We start from the raw sequence: 22,057 nt of genomic DNA, 5'->3' as shown, positions 1-22,057 counted from the left end.
GCATGTCAGAGCAAAAACCAAGCCATGAGGTCGAAGGAATTGTCCGTAGAGCTCCGAGACAGGATTGTGTTGAGGCGCAGATCTGGGGAAGGGTACCAAAACATTTCTGAAACATTGAAGGTCCCCAAGAACACATTGGCCTCCATCATTCTTAAATGGAAGAAGTTTTGAACCACCAAGACTCTTCCTAGAGCTGGCCGCCTGGCCAAACTAAGCAATCGGGGGAGAAGGGCCTTGGTCAGGGAGGTGACGAAGAACCCGATGGTCACTCTGACAGATCTCTAGAGTTCCTCTGTGGAAATGGGAGAACCTTCCAGGACAACCATCTCTGCAGCACTCCACCAATCAGGCCTTTATGGTAGAGTGGTCAGACGGAAGCCACTCCTCAGTAAAAGTTTGCTAAAAGGCACCAATAGACTCTCTAACCATGATAAACAAGATTCTCTGGTCTGATGAAACCAAGATTGAACTATTTGGCCTGAATACCAAGCGTTACGTCTGGAGGAAACCTGGCACCATCTCTACAGTGAAGCATGGTGTTGGCAGCATTGTGCTGTGGGGATGTTTTAAAACGACAGGGACTGTGAGACTAGTCAGGATCGAGGAAAAGATGAACGGAGCAAAGTACTGTGAGATCCTTGATGAAACCTTAGACTGGGGCAAAGGTTCACCTTCCAACAGGCCACGACCTTAAGCACACAGCCAAAACAACACAGGAGTGCCCAGCTAGAGCCCAGACTTGAACCCGATCGAACATCTCTGGAGAGACCTGAAAATAGCTGTGCAGCAACGCTCCCCATCCAACCTGACAGAGCTTGAGAGGATCTGCAGAGAAGAATGGGAGAAACTCCCCAAATACAGGTGTGCCAAGCTTGTAGCGTCATACCCTAGAAGACTCGATGCTGTAATCGCTGCCGAAGGGGCTTCAACAAAGTACCGAAGTGGTCTGAATACTTTCTGAAGGTACTGTCGGGTAACATTGATGTCCTGGGAGATGAACATTCTGTTGTTATTTTCCCTGACATGGATATGGTCCTCTTTTTAGCTGGTTCTTTGTAGAATTTTATCTGGAGTTTTACATAATCTTGTTTCTCTTCTCGGACCCTTAATCCACAGATAAAAAGGTAAACCTATTTCGTTTTTAGTTAGTTATATTTGATTAATCTATCCTCGTGGGTTTGTATCTTCGTGATATACAGCAAGGAGGGGACTTGCAGCACGTGAAGCGTCTCTACTAGAACCAGGTTCTATTTAAGCGCCTGGCTATGCAGACGCTCGTTAACGCGCGCAAGCAGTTTGGATGAAATTATTGAATAACATGTATGTGTACATTTATTTTGCTACGCTTGTGCACGCAATGGGGCCGGTCTAGTAAGGGTGTTACCATACTGAACGTGGACTCAAGCAAATGATCCAATAATCAACATTTCAGGAGATTATTTTTTATTCACTTGCTTAGCAGCTAAGTAAGAGCACTGTTTTTACTCATATTTCTCAATATGGCTTCAAGCAAAGGAATGTGTGTATGTAGGATGCAGTATAATGTTCACTACCGTTCAAAAGTTTGGGGTCACTCAGAAATGTCCTTGTTTTTGAAAGGAAATCACATTTTTGGTCCATTAAAATAACATCAAATTGATCAGAAATACAGTGTAGACATTGTTAATGTTGTAAATGACTATTGTAGCTGGAAACGGCTGATTTTTAAAGCAATATCTACATAGGCGTACAAAGGCCCATTATCAGCAACTCATCACTCAATCACGCCTTTGAGAAACAGACACCTCACAAGTCCTCAACTGGCAGTTTCATTAAATAGTACCCACAAAACACCAGTCTCAACGTCAACAGTGAAGAGGCGACTCCGGGATGCTGGCCTTCTAGGCAGAGTTCCCCTGTCCAGTGTCTGTGTTCTTTTGCCCATCTTAATATTTTCTTTTTATTGACCAGTCTGAGATATGGCATTTTCTTAGCAACTCTGCCTAGAAGGCCAGCATCCCGGAGTCGCCTCTTTGCTGTTGACGTTGAGACTGGTGTTTTGCGGGTACTATTTAATGAAACTGCCAGTTGAAGACTTGTGAGACATCTGTTTCGCAAACTAGACACTCTAATGTACTTGTTCTCTTGCTCAGTTGTGCACCGGGGCCTCCCACTCCTCTTTCTATTCTGGTTAGAGCCAGTTTGCACTGTTCTGCGAAGGGAGTAGTACACAGTGACCTTCAGTTTCTTGACAATATCTCGCATGGTATAGCCTTCTTTTCTCAGAACAAGAATAGACTGATGAGTTTCAGAAGAAAGTTATTTGTTTCTGGCCATTTTGAGCCTGTACTCGAACCCACAAATGCTGATGCTCCGGATACTCAACTAGTCTAAAGATGTCCGGTTTTATTGCTTCTTTAATCAGGACAACAGTTTTCAGTTATCTCTTGCAAACAGAACTTTGTATAATTTTGAAGTTGAATGTTGAAGACTTACAATTTGCTATAACATCAACATACTTCTGTAATGGGATACTGCTATGCCCTACTACAAATCCATAGCATTTCATTATTTTAAGTGAAACAGGTCAACCATACGTTATGTTGGCTATGTTGTAGTCTAGCACCACCATATGATATGTCTTTCAGAAACTCTTCTGTAGTTAAAACATAGTACAAAGAGTAACCATTTCAAGTTTCAAGAAAAACATATCTGGTTCATATGAAATTCAGTGTTTTATCTGGGAAGTCAGTTGTTCCTCCTGAGAAGAAAGGCACAGAGCAGTGTCAGTGTGTCACAGATCCTCCCATGTAGAGCCCTGACTGCAGCAGATGGATCAGGTGATGTGGATGTAATTGTGGACTTGTACAAGTGAAGGTGATTCTCCTGCATCAGCAGTGATCCTTTCTGTTTAACAGTGACCTCTTCTGAGTAGAGAGAGAGCTATGATAACCTGGGCCTTCATTTCAGATGATAGGACCTGTTTTCCTTTTCTCTGCATACATACATTAAAAAATAATACATTGGATGTGCCTCACAAGGGTTTGATAACCACAGATGCTACTCTATGCCAGTAATGGATTCAAGTCTGGCAGTTATACTTTCACGCATTTGTCATCTTAGGCCCACCAGGTGTTGTTTTCAGTTGTAAAAAGATGCTGAGCATCTCCCGCTAAAGATAATGTTTCATATCTCTGCAAACTCTCTCCCTGTACTACTCTGTTTCCAGTGGTCTCTCTCTACGCAGTGCTGAGATAAGACAATTCTGCGGTTAAGATTTTAATTCTGCTTCCCAATGACTCATAGTGATAACTTAAGAGTAGACCAGAGTCTTTTCAGTAAAATTAGTGCACAGTGGTAGACAAGAGTGGCCAGGGTAAAACAGAGACCCATTGCCATGACATGCCAGACAGAGAACCATGGCCAGGATAACACAGAGGCCCTTGGCCAGGTTAACCTCTACAGGATCGGTGCACCCCCCCGTGGGAAGGTTAAGCAAACATGTGATTAGCACAAGGTTGTAAGTAACACAATCATTTCCCAGGACATAGACATATCTGATATGGGCAGAAAGCTTAAATTCTTGTTAATCTAACTACTCTGTCCAATTTACAGTAGCTATTACAGTGAAACAATAACATTCTATTGTTTGAGGAGAGTGCACAGTTATGAACTTGAAAATGTATTAATAAACCAATTAGGTACATTTGGGCAGACTTGATACAACATTTTGAACAGAAATGCAATGGTTCATTGGATCAGTCTAAAACTTTGCACATACACTGCTGCCATCTAGTGTCCAAAATCAAAATTGAGCATAACCTGGAATAATACATTGTGACCTTTCTCTTGAATTTCAAAGATGATGGAACAAAAAACACAAAGAAACATGTATTATCTTTTACCAGATCTAATGTGTTATATTCTCCTACATTAATTTCACATTTCCACAAACTTCAAAGTGTTTCAAATGGTATCAATAATATGCATATCCTTGCTTCAGGTCCTGAGCTCCACTTGACACTGCAGAAATATGTATTCAATGTTTCTGTATTCCTATTGGTTGGTTGAATTTACATGTCAATAAGGTGTTATTCCATTAGTCATGCTTACAGTTAGGGGGGGATCGCGAACATACATTCTTCCCAGTCTGATATTGACATGCAAGCATGTAGGTCACGTTCTGAAATAACGTATTCTACAATGTGTACGAGTTCACTACGTACATATCCTGATGTGTATACAGTGCCTTCAGAAATGATTCACGCCCCTTGACTTTTTCCACATTTTCTTGTGTTGCAGACGGAATTTAAAATTGTCGCTGGTCTACACACAATAATGCCCCATAATGTCAAAGTGGAATTATGTTTTTCGAGAAGGAAGCCTGGACAAATTTTTAAAAATTCCAAAACATGCATCCTGTTTGCTAAAAGGCACTAAAGTAATACTTCAAAAGATGTGGCAAAGCAGTTAAGTTTTTGTCATGAAAGCAAAGTGTTAAGTTTGGGGCAAATCCAATACAACACATTACTGAGTGCCACTCTCCATATTTTTATTCATAGTGTTGGCTGCATCATGTTATGGGTATGCTTGTAATTGTTAAGGACTGGGAAGTTTTTCAGGATAGAAAATGTACAGAATGGAGCTAAGCACAGGCAAAATCCTAGAGGAAAACCTGGTTCAGTCTGCTTTCTACTAGACACTGGGAGATGAATTCACCTTTCAGCAGGACAATAACCTAAAACACAAGGCCAAATCTACACTGGAATTGCTTACCAAGAGGGCAGTGAATGTTCCTGAGTGGCTGAGTTACAGTTTTGACTTAAGTCTGTTTGAAAATCTATGGCAAGACCTGAAAATGGTTGTCTAGCAATGATTAACAACCAATTTGACAGAGGTGGAATGTTGCACAATCCAGGTGTGGAAATCTCTTAGAGACTTACCCAGAAAGACTCACAGCTGTAATCACTGCCAAAGGTGATTCTAACATGTATTGACTTAAGGGGTTGAATACTTATCTAATCAAAATATATTTGTGTTTTACAGTGCCTTGCGAAAGTATTCGGCCCCCTTGAACTTTGCGACCTTTTGCCACATTTCAGGCTTCAAACATAAAGATATAAAACTGTATTTTTTTGTGAAGAATCAACAACAAGTGGGACACAATCATGAAGTGGAACGACATTTATTGGATATTTCAAACTTTTTTAACAAATCAAAAACTGAAAAATTGGGCGTGCAAAATTATTCAGCCCCTTTACTTTCAGTGCAGCAAACTCTCTCCAGAAGTTCAGTGAGGATCTCTGAATGATTCAATGTTGACCTAAATGACTAATGATGATAAATACCTGTGTGTAATCAAGTCTCCGTATAAATGCACCTGCACTGTGATAGTCTCAGAGGTCCGTTAAAAGCGCAGAGAGCATCATGAAGAACAAGGAACACACCAGGCAGGTCCGAGATACTGTTGTGAAGAAGTTTAAAGCCGGATTTGGATACAAAAAGATTTCCCAAGCTTTAAACATCCCAAGGAGCACTGTGCAAGCGATAATATTGAAATGGAAGGAGTATCAGACCACTGCAAATCTACCAAGACTTGGCCGTCCCTCTAAACTTTCAGCTCATACAAGGAGAAGACTGATCAGAGATGCAGCCAAGAGGCCCATGATCACTCTGGATGAACTGCAGAGATCTACAGCTGAGGTGGGAGACTCTGTCCATAGGACAACAATCAGTCGTATATTGCACAAATCTGGCCTTTATGGAAGAGTGGCAAGAAGAAAGCCAGTTCTTAAAGATATCCATAAAAAGTGTTGTTTAAAGTTTGCCACAAGCCACCTGGGAGACACACCAAACATGTGGAAGAAGGTGCTCTGGTCAGATGAAACCAAAATTGAACTTTTTGGCAACAATGCAAAATGTTATGTTTGGCGTAAAAGCAACACAGCTGAACACACCATCCCCACTGTCAAACATGGTGGTGGCAGCATCATGGTTTGGGCCTGCTTTTCTTCAGCAGGGACAGGGAAGATGGTTCAAATTGATGGGAAGATGGATGGAGCCAAATACAGGACCATTCTGGAAGAAAACCTGATGGAGTCTGCAAAAGACCTGAGACTGGGACGGAGATTTGTCTTCCAACAAGACAATGATCCAAAACATAAAGCAAAATCTACAATGGAATGGTTAAAAAATAAACATATCCAGGTGTTAGAATGGCCAAGTCAAAGTCCAGACCTGAATCCAATCGAGAATCTGTGGAAAGAACTGAAAACTGCTGTTCACAAATGCTCTCCATCCAACCTCACTGAGCTCGAGCTGTTTTGCAAGGAGGAATGGGAAAAAATTTCAGTCTCTCGATGTGCAAAACTGATAGAGACATACCCCAAGCGACTTACAGCTGTAATCGCAGCAAAAGGTGGTGCTACAAAGTATTAACTTAAGGGGGCTGAATAATTTTGCACGCCCAATTTTTCAGTTTTTGATTTGTTAAAAAAGTTTGAAATATCCAATAAATGTCGTTCCACTTCATGATTGTGTCCCACTTGTTGTTGATTCTTCACAAAAAAATACAGTTTTATATCTTTATGTTTGAAGCCTGAAATGTGGCAAAAGGTCGCAAAGTTCAAGGGGGCCGAATACTTTCGCAAGGCACTGTATACTTCATAAATGTTTTACAAATGTTAGAATTTTTCTTCCACATTTTTCTCCCACATTCTTCCACATTTTCTTCCACATTAGAATATTTTGTGAGGATTGTTGACAAAGAATGACAATTAAATCAATTTTAATCCCACTTTGTAAGGCAACAAAATTTGGAAAAAGTCAAGCAGTGTGAATACTTTATGAAGGAATATGTGTACAGTACCTGTTAGATATTGGGAGCATCTTGGGATGTGCTTTTGCATGTTATTTCTGTAAGAGCGAGTTAGCTAACATGCTCAAGATGGTAATGGTCACATTAGTCCCTGCTAAATCATAGTTATTTCCATGCTAACAGACAAACCATGAAACTACAGCCATCAACATACTGTTGTCCTGCACATCTAATGTGATTCCTTGTGTCTATCATCAGGTACTTACATTTATTGTATTTTGTACTCTTTTTGTCATGGTTATGTTTGATTACAAAATACCCATTCTGATATTGACATGGAAGCGATGGATCGCAAATCTACAGCCATCAACATACTGTTGTCCTGCACATCTAATGGGCAACCCTTGTGTCTATCCTCAGAACAAACACCAATCAACTTGGCCCGCTGGCTGGGCATTCCTTTCTTTAAAATCACAACACAAGAGAGTTACGATACACGATCACATATATTACACTTGTGCCGAGACCAGTCTTCTTGTCTATGCTGGACATCTGTTACACCCATGGTCAGGTTAACACTGAGACCCGTGGTCAGGTTAACACTGAGACCCGTGGTCAGGTTAACACTGAGACCCGTGGTCAGGTTAACACAGAGACCCGTGGTCAGGTTAACACAGAGACCCGTGGTCAGGTTAACACAGAGACCCGTGGTCAGGTTAACACTGAGACCCGTGGTCAGGTTAACACTGAGACCCGTGGTCAGGTTAACACAGAGACCCGTGGTCAGGTTAACACAGACATGATCAGGTTAACACTGAGACCCGTGGTCAGGTTAACACAGAGACCCGTGGTCAGGTTAACACAGACATGATCAGGTTAACACTGAGACCCGTGGTCAGGTTAACACAGAGACCCGTGGTCAGGTTAACACAGACATGATCAGGTTAACACTGAGACCCGTGGTCAGGTTAACACAGAGACCCGTGGTCAGGTTAACACAGACATGATCAGGTTAACACTGAGACCCATGGCCAGCCCGCTGGCATAGACGTCAGTTCACCGTCTTTTTTTGTTGCCAACTAATGTGAAATCACATTGACATTGGATTTAGGTTGGATGAAAATAGATACACTGATGACATTTTGCAAATCCAATCAGTTTTAACACAAAGACCATGGCTGGTCAGGTTAACACAGAGACCATGGCTGGTCAGGTTAACACAAAGACCATGGCTGGTCAGGTTAACACAAAGACCATGGCTGGTCAGGTTAACACAGAGACCATGGCTGGTCAGGTTAACACAAAGACCATGGCTGGTCAGGTTAACACAAAGACCATGGCTGGTCAGGTTAACACAAAGACCATGGCTGGTCAGGTTAACACAAAGACCATGGCTGGTCAGGTTAACACAGAGACCATGGCTGGTCAGGTTAACACAGAGATCATGGCTGGTCAGGTTTACACAAAGACCATGGCTGGTCAGGTTAACACAAAGACCATGGCTGGTCAGGTTAACACAAAGACCATGGCTGGTCAGGTTAACACAAAGACCATGGCTGGTCGGGTTAACACAAAGACCATGGCTGGTCGGGTTAACACAAAGACCATGGCTGGTCGGGTTAACACAAAGACCATGGCTGGTCGGGTTAACACAAAGACCATGGCTGGTCGGGTTAACACAAAGACCCATGGTTGGCCAGGTTAACACAGAGACCCAGGTTAATTACACAGAGACAGAGACCCAGTCCAGGTTACCAGCATCATTCCAGCTGGCAGTGAGTCAGCACTGCACTGGCAGAAAGTCTTGTTTCATGCGGCTCACAAACCTTTGTCGCAAATGGCCTCCAGGAGATGAAACAACATGGCTTAATAAGGTGTTAAATTGGACATGATCGTTAGACAGAAGGCTAATTTTATGCAACCTCTTATTGCTTCTTCTCCATCTTCATTAATCTGGCCATTTGTTTTTGCTCCTTGGTTGCAAGAAAATGGATGGTAGGAGGAGGACGGGGAGTGGGGAAGAGTGAACAGGAGAGTTAGAGAGCTAAGAATATTGAATATGGTACAGAAATCGGATCTTGTTGGTGTGATTTTATACTATTGTTACTTCTGACATTTGCTTAGAGCAATTCTCATAAAGCAAGCAAGTTATTGAGGAGTTTTCAGAGCTGAGAAATGCTTGATTAAAGCAATATACAAAAGGCCAGGAGGATTTGCCTACAATTTGCATACAGCCTGAGGCTCAGGTGTTGAAAAGTCTACTAGATACAATATACAATATATGTCAGTCTCCTATATTGGTGTCCAATATCCCTTAATAGCCCGTAGATTGGGACAGATATTTTAGGGGAACAAAGAATAGAATCGTCGGCAAAAAGCCATGTTATTGAGGAGAAATATCGTTTTTTTTAAAAACATTTTCATACATAAAATCTCCATTCCCTAGGCACTTTTGAAGCCTTTCATACATTGTAGTTGACAAAGACGAGGGTCAACAGAGATGTACGTGACAGTGTATGTTGTTATGATGACATAATAAGCCTTCTCCTTTTGTCAGCTCCAGTGTTTTTATTTTTTCATGTGTCTCTTTCTCTGTGTTTTTGCAGGTTGGATAGTGGCAAAAGTGTAAGGGACAACTAGAACCAAGCTAAATTGATGGATGTTTTTCAAGAACCCAACTTTTCTGTGCTGGCTCCAAACCTGGAACAGATCGACAAAGAGGATGAGAATGGTAAAGACATTTCATACTTGAATTTAAAAAATGATGGACACACCAAGATGTAATTCCTCACCTCAGGTGTATATCAACACTTCATACTGTATGTTTTAGCATTTTAAAATGTTTCTATTAAGGAACAGAGGGAATGCTGTCACATTATTACAGTACATTATGTCCTGCTGGTTACAAGGAGGCACAGAGTTCTTATGCTATGCATTGTTTTCACCTCCTCTGCTATTGAGTTTGCCTGTTACCTTCACAGAACTGAAAGGCAAGAAGCCCCAGCCTTGATATTTAGTGACCTTAACCTTTGCTGCATCTGAATGGATGAGCAATGTTTCAGTGCTCAGAAACGTTCCAACGTGTGGAATGTTTTCCTCCATTTTTTACTCCTGAAAGTACTTATCATCCTTTCCCACCTCTAATGATCCTGAATGTCAAAGGGGGAAGACCACTCACAAAGAGCAGGGGAAAGGTTATTACGTTTGTCATTCCTTCCATGTATCCTTTAAATACATGAACCAGAGTAATAGAAGAGGCAGTGCAGAGGCCTTATTTAAGAGTGAAAAATAGGCTAATGGTATATTTCCACTATAATTGTCCCATTACTTTCTATTGGGTATTTTATTCTCAATGTATTCTTATCACAAATTATAAAGCACAAGAAACACAATGATGAGAAAATTATGAGCATTTCATTTTCCTCAATAAAAAGCAGAATTCACCTTTTCAGCTTGAATTACCTATATTATTCCTTGTCTTTGTACAAAAGGATTACTTTGTGCAGCCTGTTTAAAAAAAAAACGACCTGTACATTTTATCAACTGTAAGAGAGGCTAGGAACATACATTGAGCTGAAAATGAAAAATGATTAAAGATAGGAAATAGTAGAGTATATTAAAATGTCCTCTCATATAGGACAGTATATTAAAGTACTCTCACATTGTCCATCAGTGAGTTCACTGGTGAATTAGTTATTATCTGATATCATCTCTCTGTTCTGCTCTATAGAATCACACATCCAGGACAGTCATCTGCAGCCAGACAGCACCGCCATCTCACCAACAGCCAATCAACCAAAAGGAGGCCATGAGAGTGAGAGGACCTCACTGAACCCATTCTCACCCCTCAGCCCAACAGAGACCTCTGAGCCCAGCATCACCACCACTACCACTGATGACTCCTCTTCTATCCATGCCATCTCCCACACCTCCTCTTGCACAACAAAAGAGGTGAGTCCCTGGGCTCTTCCAGAGGACTGTAGTAACAAAGCAGCTTTCACAATAATGGAGGTAGGGAGTGTATCAGCCCTGTCTGGAGGGGACTGCCTCATGCCACAAAGCCGCACATGCCTGGGCTGTTTCATCGAGACCAAGGACGCTACTGAGCCTGAGCCAGGGCTGGACCTGGGCCGGGACTATGACCCCTGTCCTGTCTCCTGTCCTGACATGGCCATGCAGTGCATGAGTTCTGGGGATGGTATCCGCTACGGGGATCAGCTGCTCTCAGACCAGCTCCTCAGCTACCCAGAGCACAAGATCAGGGCAGAGGAGAAGACAGATGATGAGAAGTCAGTGGAGGACAGCGACTCGGAGGACGCCACGTCGAAGAGTATCTACGAAGGCCTGCTCCTGGACAAGTGCAATGGTGAGGAGGCTCTACTGGCCAACTCCAGCCAGGACTGGGGCTGCTTTGAGTCCTTTATCAGCGAGAGTAAGATCGAGCTGCTGGACCTCTGCTCTAAGAACGAGCTCTCTGTCAACCTCTTCTCAGAAGAGGACGTAGACAACTACATGTTTGATGATGAGGACGAGGATTCCACCCTGGGCAGTGACGTGTGCTCGCTGAAGATCCGCTACGAGTCCTTCCAGGACAACGTCCGAGAAAAGACCAACCCCATTCAGGAGGAAACCCAGTTCAACTTCTTCCCAAGTGTCGTGGCCAAAAAGGAGGGTGAGGGAACAGTGAAGAAGGGAGCTGAAGGGGCACAGGTGAAGGGAGAGATAGTTGAAGTCTGGGCGGCTGGAGAAAAGGTTGACAAAAACAACAGCAGCAGCTCTGCTGAGGTGACACCGAATGTCAGTCCAGAGAGCAGCTACCTGTTTGACTTCAACAATTCCACAGTGGACTCTGGAGAGTACAGCGATGACAGCTCCTGTACTGGATCCTCCCTTGACACCTGCCAGACCAAACAGAAACACTGCTTCCTCTCCAGGGAGAACTCCAGCTCCTCCAGCCAGCTGAGCTATGGGCTGAGGTCCAAGAGGAAAGTCAGATACAGCGACGACTATCTGTACGACGTGGATTCTATCGAGAGCGAGAGGAACACAGAGAAAAAAGACAAGCAGACGGTGGGTACAAAAAAAGAGGAGGATGACGACTGGTGTCCAAAGAAGAGGAGAAAATCCTCACGAAAAGAGCCTCCGGTGATAATCAAATACATCATCATAAACCGATTTAAAGGGGAGAAGCACATGTTATTAAAGCTTGGCAAAATTGACACATCAGAGACAACAGTAAGCTTAAGTAAGGACTTAGTTCATAAGTACCAGAGAATGGCTCCTCTGAAGGACTACTGGCAAAAGAGGCGCCAGGAAATGCAGGAGCAGCGCATGCTGGCTGCTGGTGATAAAAACACATTTCCAAATGGCTGCAGGCGTTCCCTTAATTCGAGCCTGACAAAAAGAAAATACAGGATTGCAAATAGAGTCCGGATTCAAAGAATTCACGCTGTAAAGCTCTCGCCAAACCTCACCGATCACAAGCAAGAGGTGGGCGCAGCTGAGGATGAAGCTGCCTGTACAGATATGGAATCTATAACAACAACGACCTCTGACTGTGCTGCTAGATTAGACCAAGGCAGTGTGACAGGAAAAAGCAGATCGCTAGAGAGGGAGGGGAAAAGACTTGGGAATAAGACTGTGCAAATAAGGAAATTTAAAAGCGAGGCCAGACTGAGGTTGAAAAAAATGAATGAGGCTCAGCGGGAGGATGGTAAAACTGTGATACAGCTACAAGAGGTTGGCCCACTATCCCCAAATCAGCACACTGACATAGTTTACTCCACTGCAGGCAGCCCCCAGCTTTGTGATGACTCCACTCTGAGTGTCAACCCCAATGAAAAGTCCCCTTTTACACCAGTCCCCTGCTCCCCTTCCAGTATATTGACCCATCCTGTAAATGTGAATAGTGGTCTACATGTCATCCCTGGAGGCTACCTGCAGACATTACTAGAGGCCTCTGACTCATCCAGTAACACTGGGCTGACATATTACTCACAGCAGCATCAGCAGCATCCCCGACAGCAGTTTCCTCATGGCCTCTCCCAGGAGGAGAATCCATTCACTAACCTACAGCTGGCCCAGAGCTGTGTTCTATCCCCACCCTCAGAGTCTGAGCTCCAACAATCTCCCTCTAACTGCTCCAATCAAATGGAGCCAAACTTCACTCACACATCATGGCAGTCTGAAGGTAAACATTTATCATTTACACCTGATATTAAACCTGAACCTTCTGGCTTTTCCAGCACCATTTCTTTGCCAATGACAAACAACTTGCCGTTGTTAGGATATAGTCAAGTCAATGTAGATGGCAACAGACTTCTGTATGATAAGGCATATTTACCTGAGGAGCCACCAGGACTAGACTCAGGCCTACAAGTCAGCCGGTTAGCTGAAGGGGAACAGGTGCAGTTCCATAGAGTCACTCTAAACACAGAGAACGGCAGGCTGGCCAGCTATGACTCTATGAGTTCACTGTCTGCCACCTCCAGCAACTACAGCTCTATGAGTCTCAAGTCCTGTGAGAAGGAGAGTGAAGAGGATGTGAACAAGAACTTCTTGGCCCACTGCAGTCCCAAACTGGTGATCCAGCAAAGTACCGATGAAATCACTCCCCTCAGGGAGTCTACAGACCTACTGGACATCTCCAACTTCACCCCCGATAAGTTCAGGCACTCGCCGTTGTCAGAGATGTCGCCACCCGACACACCAAATCTCTCCCCACAGGTGATGGGGACAGAAATGAGGGAAAGCCTAGGAAAGGCCAGGGAGTTTCAGGGAGAGACAGGAGACATGACTCTCTCAGCTACACCTGATGGGACTAAGTGGGACTGTAATGTCCTGCCAACACAAAACCATGATGGCAGAGCGATAAACAATCATCAGTTCCAGTTCCATACTTTCAATGATAATGATGGCACATGTAAGGTTGATGGCCCCAACGTCTTTGATGAGCAGCCCGAATCCATCGGAGGTCGAATTAAAGGTCCCAAGTCAAAAAGGAAAACAACCAGTAAACAGAAAACTAAGGCTCCAAGGGCCCCCAAGACAGAGAAGAACAAAGCCCCTAGACAGAATTCTAGTTCATCCAAAAAGCTAAAAGCCCTGCTTGATGCAAAGGCAAATGCAAAAGGTGAAGAAAGTGAAGGCCTTGCTGGACTGTCAGAAGACTGGCCTTTACTGGAGGAGCATGGTGGGGGCTGGGCAGACGGCAACAACAACAGTCCTGTGGATGACGACCAGCGAGAGTTTGAAGAGCCCTCCAACATCCTATCCAACATAGCCTCTGGTATGGCAGAGGTCCAGAGGTTTATGAAGGTGTCAATCGAGCCACTGTGGGACCCCATGTCTGGACTCTGTCAGCCTCCAGATGCCAACAGCCTTAAAACTAAGACACTTAAAATCCTGGCGGGAACAACAGCTAATGTCAGGAAAAAGGGTGGTTATACCACCTCCCCTGTGGCAGGAAGGGGCAGGAAGGCAACGGGCATGGGAGCCAAAAACCAAGCCAAGTTAATTCCTTCAAACCCCTTCTTCCCCCCTCTCATGCTGGACTGCAACATGTTTAACAAGTCCAGCCTCGGTATACCTGGCATCTGTGGGCCCGCACACAAGAAAATGTACCGTCACAAAACCGGTGCAAAATTTGCTCGAGACGAAAACAATACAGGGAAGCGGGACTCGAGCAAGAACGTAGCTCTGATGGCCTCTTATGAGAAACTGAGGTAATATTTTGTACCGGTGGCTGCAAAATATGTCCCACTCACTCTATTTCCTCCTGCCCCTTGCTCAGTTCCCTGGGTTCCCTTACAGCTCTCCCTTTTTGACTTAAATCCAAGTGTTGCATGGCAAAGACATTAACCTTGACTACCCCACCTGCTTATTTTATCCTAAATAGAGCCGAAATAACTTGCATGTAAGATTTTATTTGTTCCCGAGAAGCTACCCATTGAGTGATTGATTGTCTTCAGCTTGACTGGGTTTTCAAACTACCGTGGCTCCATTTTGTTTCTGACTGCTGCTTGATTCACCTTTCTTGGTCTTTAGATTGTTTTGTTTTTTGTTACTTTAGGTTAGACTTTTGTATAATAAGAAAGATTGCCTTGAAACTGCTTTGAAAATATTTTTTTGTGATACTTAGTGGTTTGCTTTGTGTTTTCATTTCTCCATTTCAGCAGAACAGCTTGCCCCATCTTAATAATGTCAAAATTCCATCTGTGGCTCTCCACAAAATAAAATCCCAGTTCAAAGGTTGTCCGTCCTTACATTCAGACAGTGGTTTTCTTCAGTGTAAGAAGAGAGAGTGGAGTGAGTCATAAGTGAACAGTTACAGTAGGCCTATCCTATCATTACTGATATCACCCTGCCATTCCAGTTGTGGATGTTCCGCTGGTGTTGGAGAACTGTATCACTGTTCTGCTGGGAACCAGACTTTTCAGAATTAAAAAAGGGACTCTTTTTGTATTAACAATAAGACAAATTTATCAAACTGTCCTAGTTGTATTAATATCTTTAAATGGTATTATTTGTCATTGGCTTATTGCCATGGTTTGGGGAGAGTTGGTGGGAGGGTAAGTGGAGTAAGTACCCAAAATTGCAATTTGTTAATGCTATTGTACAGAGACATATGCACTATTTGCAGAATATGACAATAATTATAATGTTGAAAATGGAATTAATGTGCCAAACGTTGATCAAGTACCTGTATAAACATTTTCTATCTGTATGTATATTGGCTGTTTCATGTTCTTTTGGTTACGGTTGTGCGGTGGGGGTTCTGGACTATGGTGGCCGGTCGACATTCCAGAAATCTTACACTTGGGATCTATTCCGTTTGCCAAGCACCTGCAGCTGACAGTGATACACATTTTACCAAAATGCAAATGACTGTCTTTTCTTTCATACATTCTTCTGAAATGATTGCCATCTGAACTCAAAATCAACAGCCAGCATGGAGATACAGAGAAGGGGATTAAATATGCTCTAACGGGTTAATTAAATCAAGATCATCGGACTACAAGGTTCTATCTGCATTTTTGTCCAAATGTAGTTATTGGCATAGCCTTGATCTGTTCAATGTTCTCTACATATATAGTACTGTAAATACACCAATTAATGTTGTTAAGTTCAAAAGAATAGAAGATAAAAATTGCTGACACCACTGAAACCAATGAGGGTTCGGAACTTTAAAGCCAATTATCTCAGAATCATATTTTTGCAGATAGAACCTTATAGTCCCAAGCGCTCAAAATCTTGAGGTTTGCATTTGTACTATATTCAAGATTAACACACAGATTAATGTAATCTCATGCATTCACCTACCACTGCACCAACATGGAGCTCTATATTACATTTCTACAATTTATTTCAATTGACATAAATTGATATTATCCATCAGAGCTCAATATTTCTTGTGAAGACCTTTGTCTCTCGCAACCCCCCTTCCCCTCCATCTTCTCCAAGTTGCCAGGCTAGTCATTTAGATGTGGGATCACGACAAGTGTCACCACCAGGTGGTGTGGAGTAGACTGCCTTATATCATCCCTGCCCATTGTCAATTGAATGTACTGTACTTCCTCTCCAACAAGAGTTGTATATGATGTACCACTGTTGAGCTGCCTCGGAAAGGTGCTTGAAAGCAAATTCATTTACAGGTAATTGAAAAAAGGATGAAGAAATCCTCTGTGCCCTATTTATGAATGTATTAGATACTGTTATGTTTGATGTAGCCTAATTCTGCCATGATTTTGACATTAATTGAAATTATGTTTTGCCTTTTTTTTGTTGAAAAGAATATTGAGCTTTATAAATATCGTCAGAGTTGTTGTCAGAGGGATTCCAGAAGAACTCTTGACGTCCTCGATGAATCTTGTATATTTTTCAGTGTGCCGATTTGTAAAATATTTTCTAAGTGTATATTTTTCTTAGAAAGTGCTGTGAAGTATTTGTGAGTGTGGATACTCTTTTTTCACCTTTACAGGCAGTGAAAGGGATGCATAATGACATGCCTCTGGTTTTAAAAACCAAAATAACAAACACGACAACAAAAAAACTCCAAAAAAGAAGAGGGTAAAACACTGGGAAAAAAGTTGTAACATTTTGTTGGAAGTTTTGTAATCAGACCAATCTTGTTGTGGGAGTGTAGTGCTACTGTGTAAAAAGTATGATAAAACAAAAAGGAAAACTGAAATAAAGACATGTTTGTGATTTTATTGCTGTTTTATAGATTTTCATGTAAATCATTCTAGTATTATTTTGTTTTGTTGTAACTGTTGCAAAGGTTTAAATATTTGTGGACAAGCCTGTATGGTGACAATGTAATATTGGTAACTTGCTGAGTTTTGTAATAATGTTTATGGAATAAATATAAAATAAAAATTAGCTTTTGATTGCTGCTTTCAGATGAGGTCTCCATTTTCTTCAATGTAGGGACTGTATCGACCTCTTTCTGAAAATGTATACAGTCCTTATGTTGCATGCATCTTGAAGATTTCAAGAAATGTTCAAATATTTATTGTAGTCTGTGCATGTTTTTGCATGTCTGAAAATAGATTCATTCCCAGGACTCCACAAAATGCTAAACATGTTACTTCATATCATTTTTATTAACAGATATTTGCTTTGATGAATAGGCACATGTTTAGAGAGACTACAATCTATCTACTCCAGTGGCATATATTAATGGATGGCTTCCCCCAAAATTTACCAAAACACAAAAAAACATTTTTTTTTATCTCTCTTGTGTTTCATTATTTTCCTTCAGTTCACAAGAGGTTGAATGTGTCTCACCGGAGAAAGCATCTGAGCGTGCAAAACAGCTCCCCTCTGTTTCTGTATGTGTAGCCCATCTAGCTGATGATGTCTGGTCATTGAATGCAAGGGAAGCAAGTGAGAATTTGGCCTCCCTTGATAGAAAAATGTATAAAATAATAGCCAATCAACGAACTGAGTGAACTCAACTGTGAATGGTCCTAGTGCACCAAAATAAAAGCGTCACGGGAAGCCAGTTTGGATTTGGCTTCACACCAATCACATCACATCAATAGCCAAAAGTCATAGACAGAAATTTTGTTGTGTTGTTGTCCTCTGGTGACTAGCTAGCTAGCTAAAATTGACCCTGTCCTAAATTAGCCATGGATGGAGATAAGGATTTGAACTTGTGGTTTTACTTAATTCTCCGTACTGGCCAATGATTACAATGGCGATTCTGATCCATGAAAGAGAGGAGGATGGCAATGGCATTAGGGTGAGTCAACATGTTTTTTCTACTTACATACATAAACACACACACACACAGAGAAATCAGTACCATGGAAAGCCACATGATATTTAGTTTACGTTGATTGGACTACATTGTTGTTTTTGGAATCTTTTAGTTGTCACTGAATTAGATTAAGCATAGGTAATTTGATGATGTTGACATGTTTGAGTTGAAATGATCCTGGAATAGTGGAGGCAGCTCCTGATTTCTTGGCGACTTGTAGCAACTCCGGTATTCTAAATCAATAGTTGTTTAGTAGTGCTGGAAACATCAACTTCATTGACCAACTGTTTATTACATGCAATATGCTTTGTGGACTCCACCAGACAGAAGTTGATCTCTGGTTTTGTGATGAAACAAAGATGTGGTTGAATTTGTTCTACCACTGTGTTTTCTTATTGTCTCGGCCTTAGGCCTATATATCACGGTGGCAACAAGGTAGAAGAATTAACAGGTTATAGAGCAAACAACACAATTATCACAACACTTATGTTGTAATATGGCTTTTTTCCCCCTGGCTTGGCTTCCCTAGTGATTTTACCCACGCACCAATCTACTCTAGATTCTAGAAGTCTTGCATGGACCGGTCAAACTAGTGGCCTAATTATCATCATGTTTTAGTGAAAACTGTTTAGTCTCAATTATCTGGATAAATTAGTAGGCCAGACAATTTTTAAATCCTTTATGGCGTAAACTATTGATTGCTATGTTATGTTTAGTGGTTTGGCACAAGGAAGTACGACTGATAGAGCTCTTAGTCCAGCAGATGGCACCATTCAATCGTTTTCTCTTTATGAGAATGAGTTCAGACTATCCTGATGTATTGTCTTGTAGCACATGGTTTGCATGGATTATACGTTGCACAATAGGTATGTTCATATACTTTTCTTATCCACTGCTGCACACATTTTAATTAAATAACAGATAAATAGGAATGTGTGTGAATGTTGCATGTAACAACAATATTCCAACCAAATTAAAAAAGATTATGTTGTGTATCTATTGTTTACGGTAACAGCATAACCCAAGGTCAGCATGCTCAGTAATTCAGTGAGAGGAGTAAGAATGTCTACCACTGAGGGGAAGACGACTGAATATTTATTAAATGTAACCTGGGGAGGAGGTGAAACAAAACACAGCTATGGAAATACACAGGGTGCTTTCTACAACTAGTTGTATCCTTCCTTTTCCCTCAAGGTAAGGAGGGGTGGACAAGTCACAAAGGAAAAGAGAGACTTACACATAGAGAACGTTTCCACTAGGAGGCATGGATGGAGGAGATATAATATGTGCAAACAAGGGTTTTCAAGTCAAATTGTATTTGTCACATGCGCCGAATACAACAGGTGCAGACCTTACAGTGAAAAGCTTACTTACTACAAGCACTTAAGCAACAATGCAGTTTTAAGAAAATACCTAAAAAAGTATGAGATAATGATAACAAATTATTAAAGAGCAGCAGTAAATAACAATAGCGGGGCTTTATATTGGGGGTACAGGTGTTGAGGTAATTGAGGTAATATGTACATGTAGGTAGAGCTTTTAAAGTGACTATGCAGAGATAATAATAATAGATCATTTCACTTGGAATCTAGTGATTAGACAGCTTCTGGCGAAAGCATTTTGGCCTATGCAGATCAATACACTTCTACGCCAAGGGCTTCACATTGAGAGGGGTTTTCTATCTCCTTCCATGGAATGAGTTTGACACATGGTCTGCTCCAGTAGATGCCAGCTGCTCCAGTAGACGTCCAGACATTGCACTAACATTAGTTAGCTGGCAAACAAGCAAAACACAGACAGACCAAACGTGTTTTTGCGTGGATTCCGCGAGTGCTAGTTGGCTGTATTACAGAAACCTGTTGTTGTCGTGGGAAAGACTCATTGTTATCTTTTCGTAAACAACTGGTTGCAGTAAAGAGCCGACCAGGATACTAAGGAGATCCTGAGGGATATCGACAAGTACCAACAGCTTTACTCTACGGAGGAACAACATACTCCATCATGGAAAGATCCGACTACCTCACAAAATAACTTTAACCTGCCAAAAAAAGAAAAACAGATTTATCTACAGACACGGACGATTGGCTGGAATCCATGCAACACTGGAAAAGTTGTTTGAGGAGGTAACAGGGCTGAGGGGGAGTTTGGAGTTTAGCCAGAGTGAAATTCTCACTCCCCAAGGAGAGAACAAGGCACTCACAGCAAAGGTTAAAATCCATGATTCTACTCAGGGAAAACAGGGTGATGAAGGAGTCGCTACTAGACATACAAGGTCGTAGCATGTGTGAAAATCTATATTTTTCTGGGATTCCTGAAGATGCATTCAATAATCCAAATGGTGCAATCAGAGAATTCATGCAATCCGCCTTGAAACTTCCTATTGAGACTGTAAACAAGGTGGCTTCCACCGAGTACACAGACTTGGAGATCGACGCAACAAGACCAAGGGTCCCCGACCGATCATCACAAAATTTGAACACTAACAACAAAAGGAGCTGATCAAAAGCAGGGGAAGGGAGCTTAAAGGGACAAAATTCAGTCCCAATGACCAATTTCCAAGGGTGATAAACAAACGTCCTAAGACATTGTGTCCGGTACAGAGGCAACAGAGGGAGAAAGGTAAGCGTGCCTTTCTCATTGTGGACGAACTCTTTATAGATGGACAGCTATTCCAAGAGAGCTCCATAACACTATGACTGCACTAAATTCTACCGGGACATCAGGCTACAAAAAAAGGATGTTTGGGAACTGTAAAAATATCTGAACACTATGAAGTGGATATGAACACACACGTACTTAATTACATGCTCGCTTACACATACGGACTTATACATGCACACACACACCTAATCTCGCTCTCTTCTCTCACTCTCTCTTCTCTTCTCTCACCACTCTCTATTCCCGAGAACTGTTTAATAATTTAATATGTTTCTTGTTTGTCTATCTTTGTTATGTATTTGTCTACAAGTTTAGATATGTTTACTACAAGCAAGGGGAAGATATCAGAATAGGGGCATTGGGGAATAATAACATATTGTACGGAATACATTTGTACTGTAGTGAAGCCGTCTCTACAGTAATGCAAGGTCTCTTTCATGATCATGTGAAACATCAATTGCTATGGAAATGCTGGGATGTGTTTTTCAATGATGTTAAAGGTAATTATAATGCAACTATATTCAGGCTATACTACATGTTACACACATAGACACTCAACCGTGCAAATTGGCAGAGTTATTATTTATTTGGGCAGCACACATTATAGTCTTACTCTTATACAGACATCGTACACACTCTCACTAAATCACATCCAATATCATGCAGATCAACCTACTCAGATTTACTACACATGTAATATATTTCTGAATTTTCTAACATCTGTGGCATTGGCTCACAGGCAAACAGGCAAGGACATAAAACAAATATTGCTAGAACCTATGTCTTGAATTTTAAATATCAGACATTTGAAAGCTCTAATTTTGACCGTCATAATACCTCTGATGGCAGTAACTTTACAAGCACCAATTATGGTCAGTTTAGACTGAGAATAGTATCTAGTTATGGTAAGGGGTGAAATAAGTAGAGCCATTTATAATTGTAACGGTTTACCAGATTATTAAAAAAAGAAGATCAGTCTTTACATGGCTAAAAGAAAAGGAATATAACATATACTGTTTACAGGAAACTCACACTACATCCTGTTGTGTGGAAAATGAAATAGGGTGGTGAAACATTTTTCTGTCATGGACACAGGATCTCAAAATATATGATGATACGAATTAACAAAAATGCCAATCTGAATGTGCAAATAGTCAGGAATTGCAAGGAAGGTGGATCTTTTTGAATATGAAAGACGAAAAAGAGATTTGGCTCATTAATCTATATGGTCCATATCAGGATGATCTATACTTCTTCGAAAATATTTATACCCATTTATTTATTGAACTTACAGGCAACAAATGGTCAAATCATTATAGTAGGAGACTATAACACAGTGT

At 41.6% G+C, this 22,057-nt stretch overlaps 1 protein-coding gene across 1 annotated transcript in view; it reads left to right on the top strand.

Moving 5' to 3' along the window:
- Positions 1-17,196, top strand: part of LOC110537374 (neurite extension and migration factor-like) — an 82,159-nt gene extending 64,963 nt beyond the window's left edge. The window contains exons 2-3 of the mRNA XM_021623375.2: positions 9,403-9,527; positions 10,527-17,196. Of these exons, the coding sequence (XP_021479050.2) occupies positions 9,452-9,527; positions 10,527-14,524 (4,074 nt within the window). The 5' untranslated portion in view covers positions 9,403-9,451 and the 3' untranslated portion in view covers positions 14,525-17,196. The remainder of the gene's footprint in view (positions 1-9,402; positions 9,528-10,526) is intronic.
- The last annotated feature ends 4,861 nt before the right edge of the window (positions 17,197-22,057 follow it).

The sequence above is a fragment of the Oncorhynchus mykiss genome, chromosome 12, assembly GCF_013265735.2.
Source record: "Oncorhynchus mykiss isolate Arlee chromosome 12, USDA_OmykA_1.1, whole genome shotgun sequence".
NCBI classification, from domain to species: Eukaryota; Metazoa; Chordata; class Actinopteri; order Salmoniformes; family Salmonidae; genus Oncorhynchus; species Oncorhynchus mykiss.
This window is presented reverse-complemented; position numbering and strand designations above follow the sequence as displayed.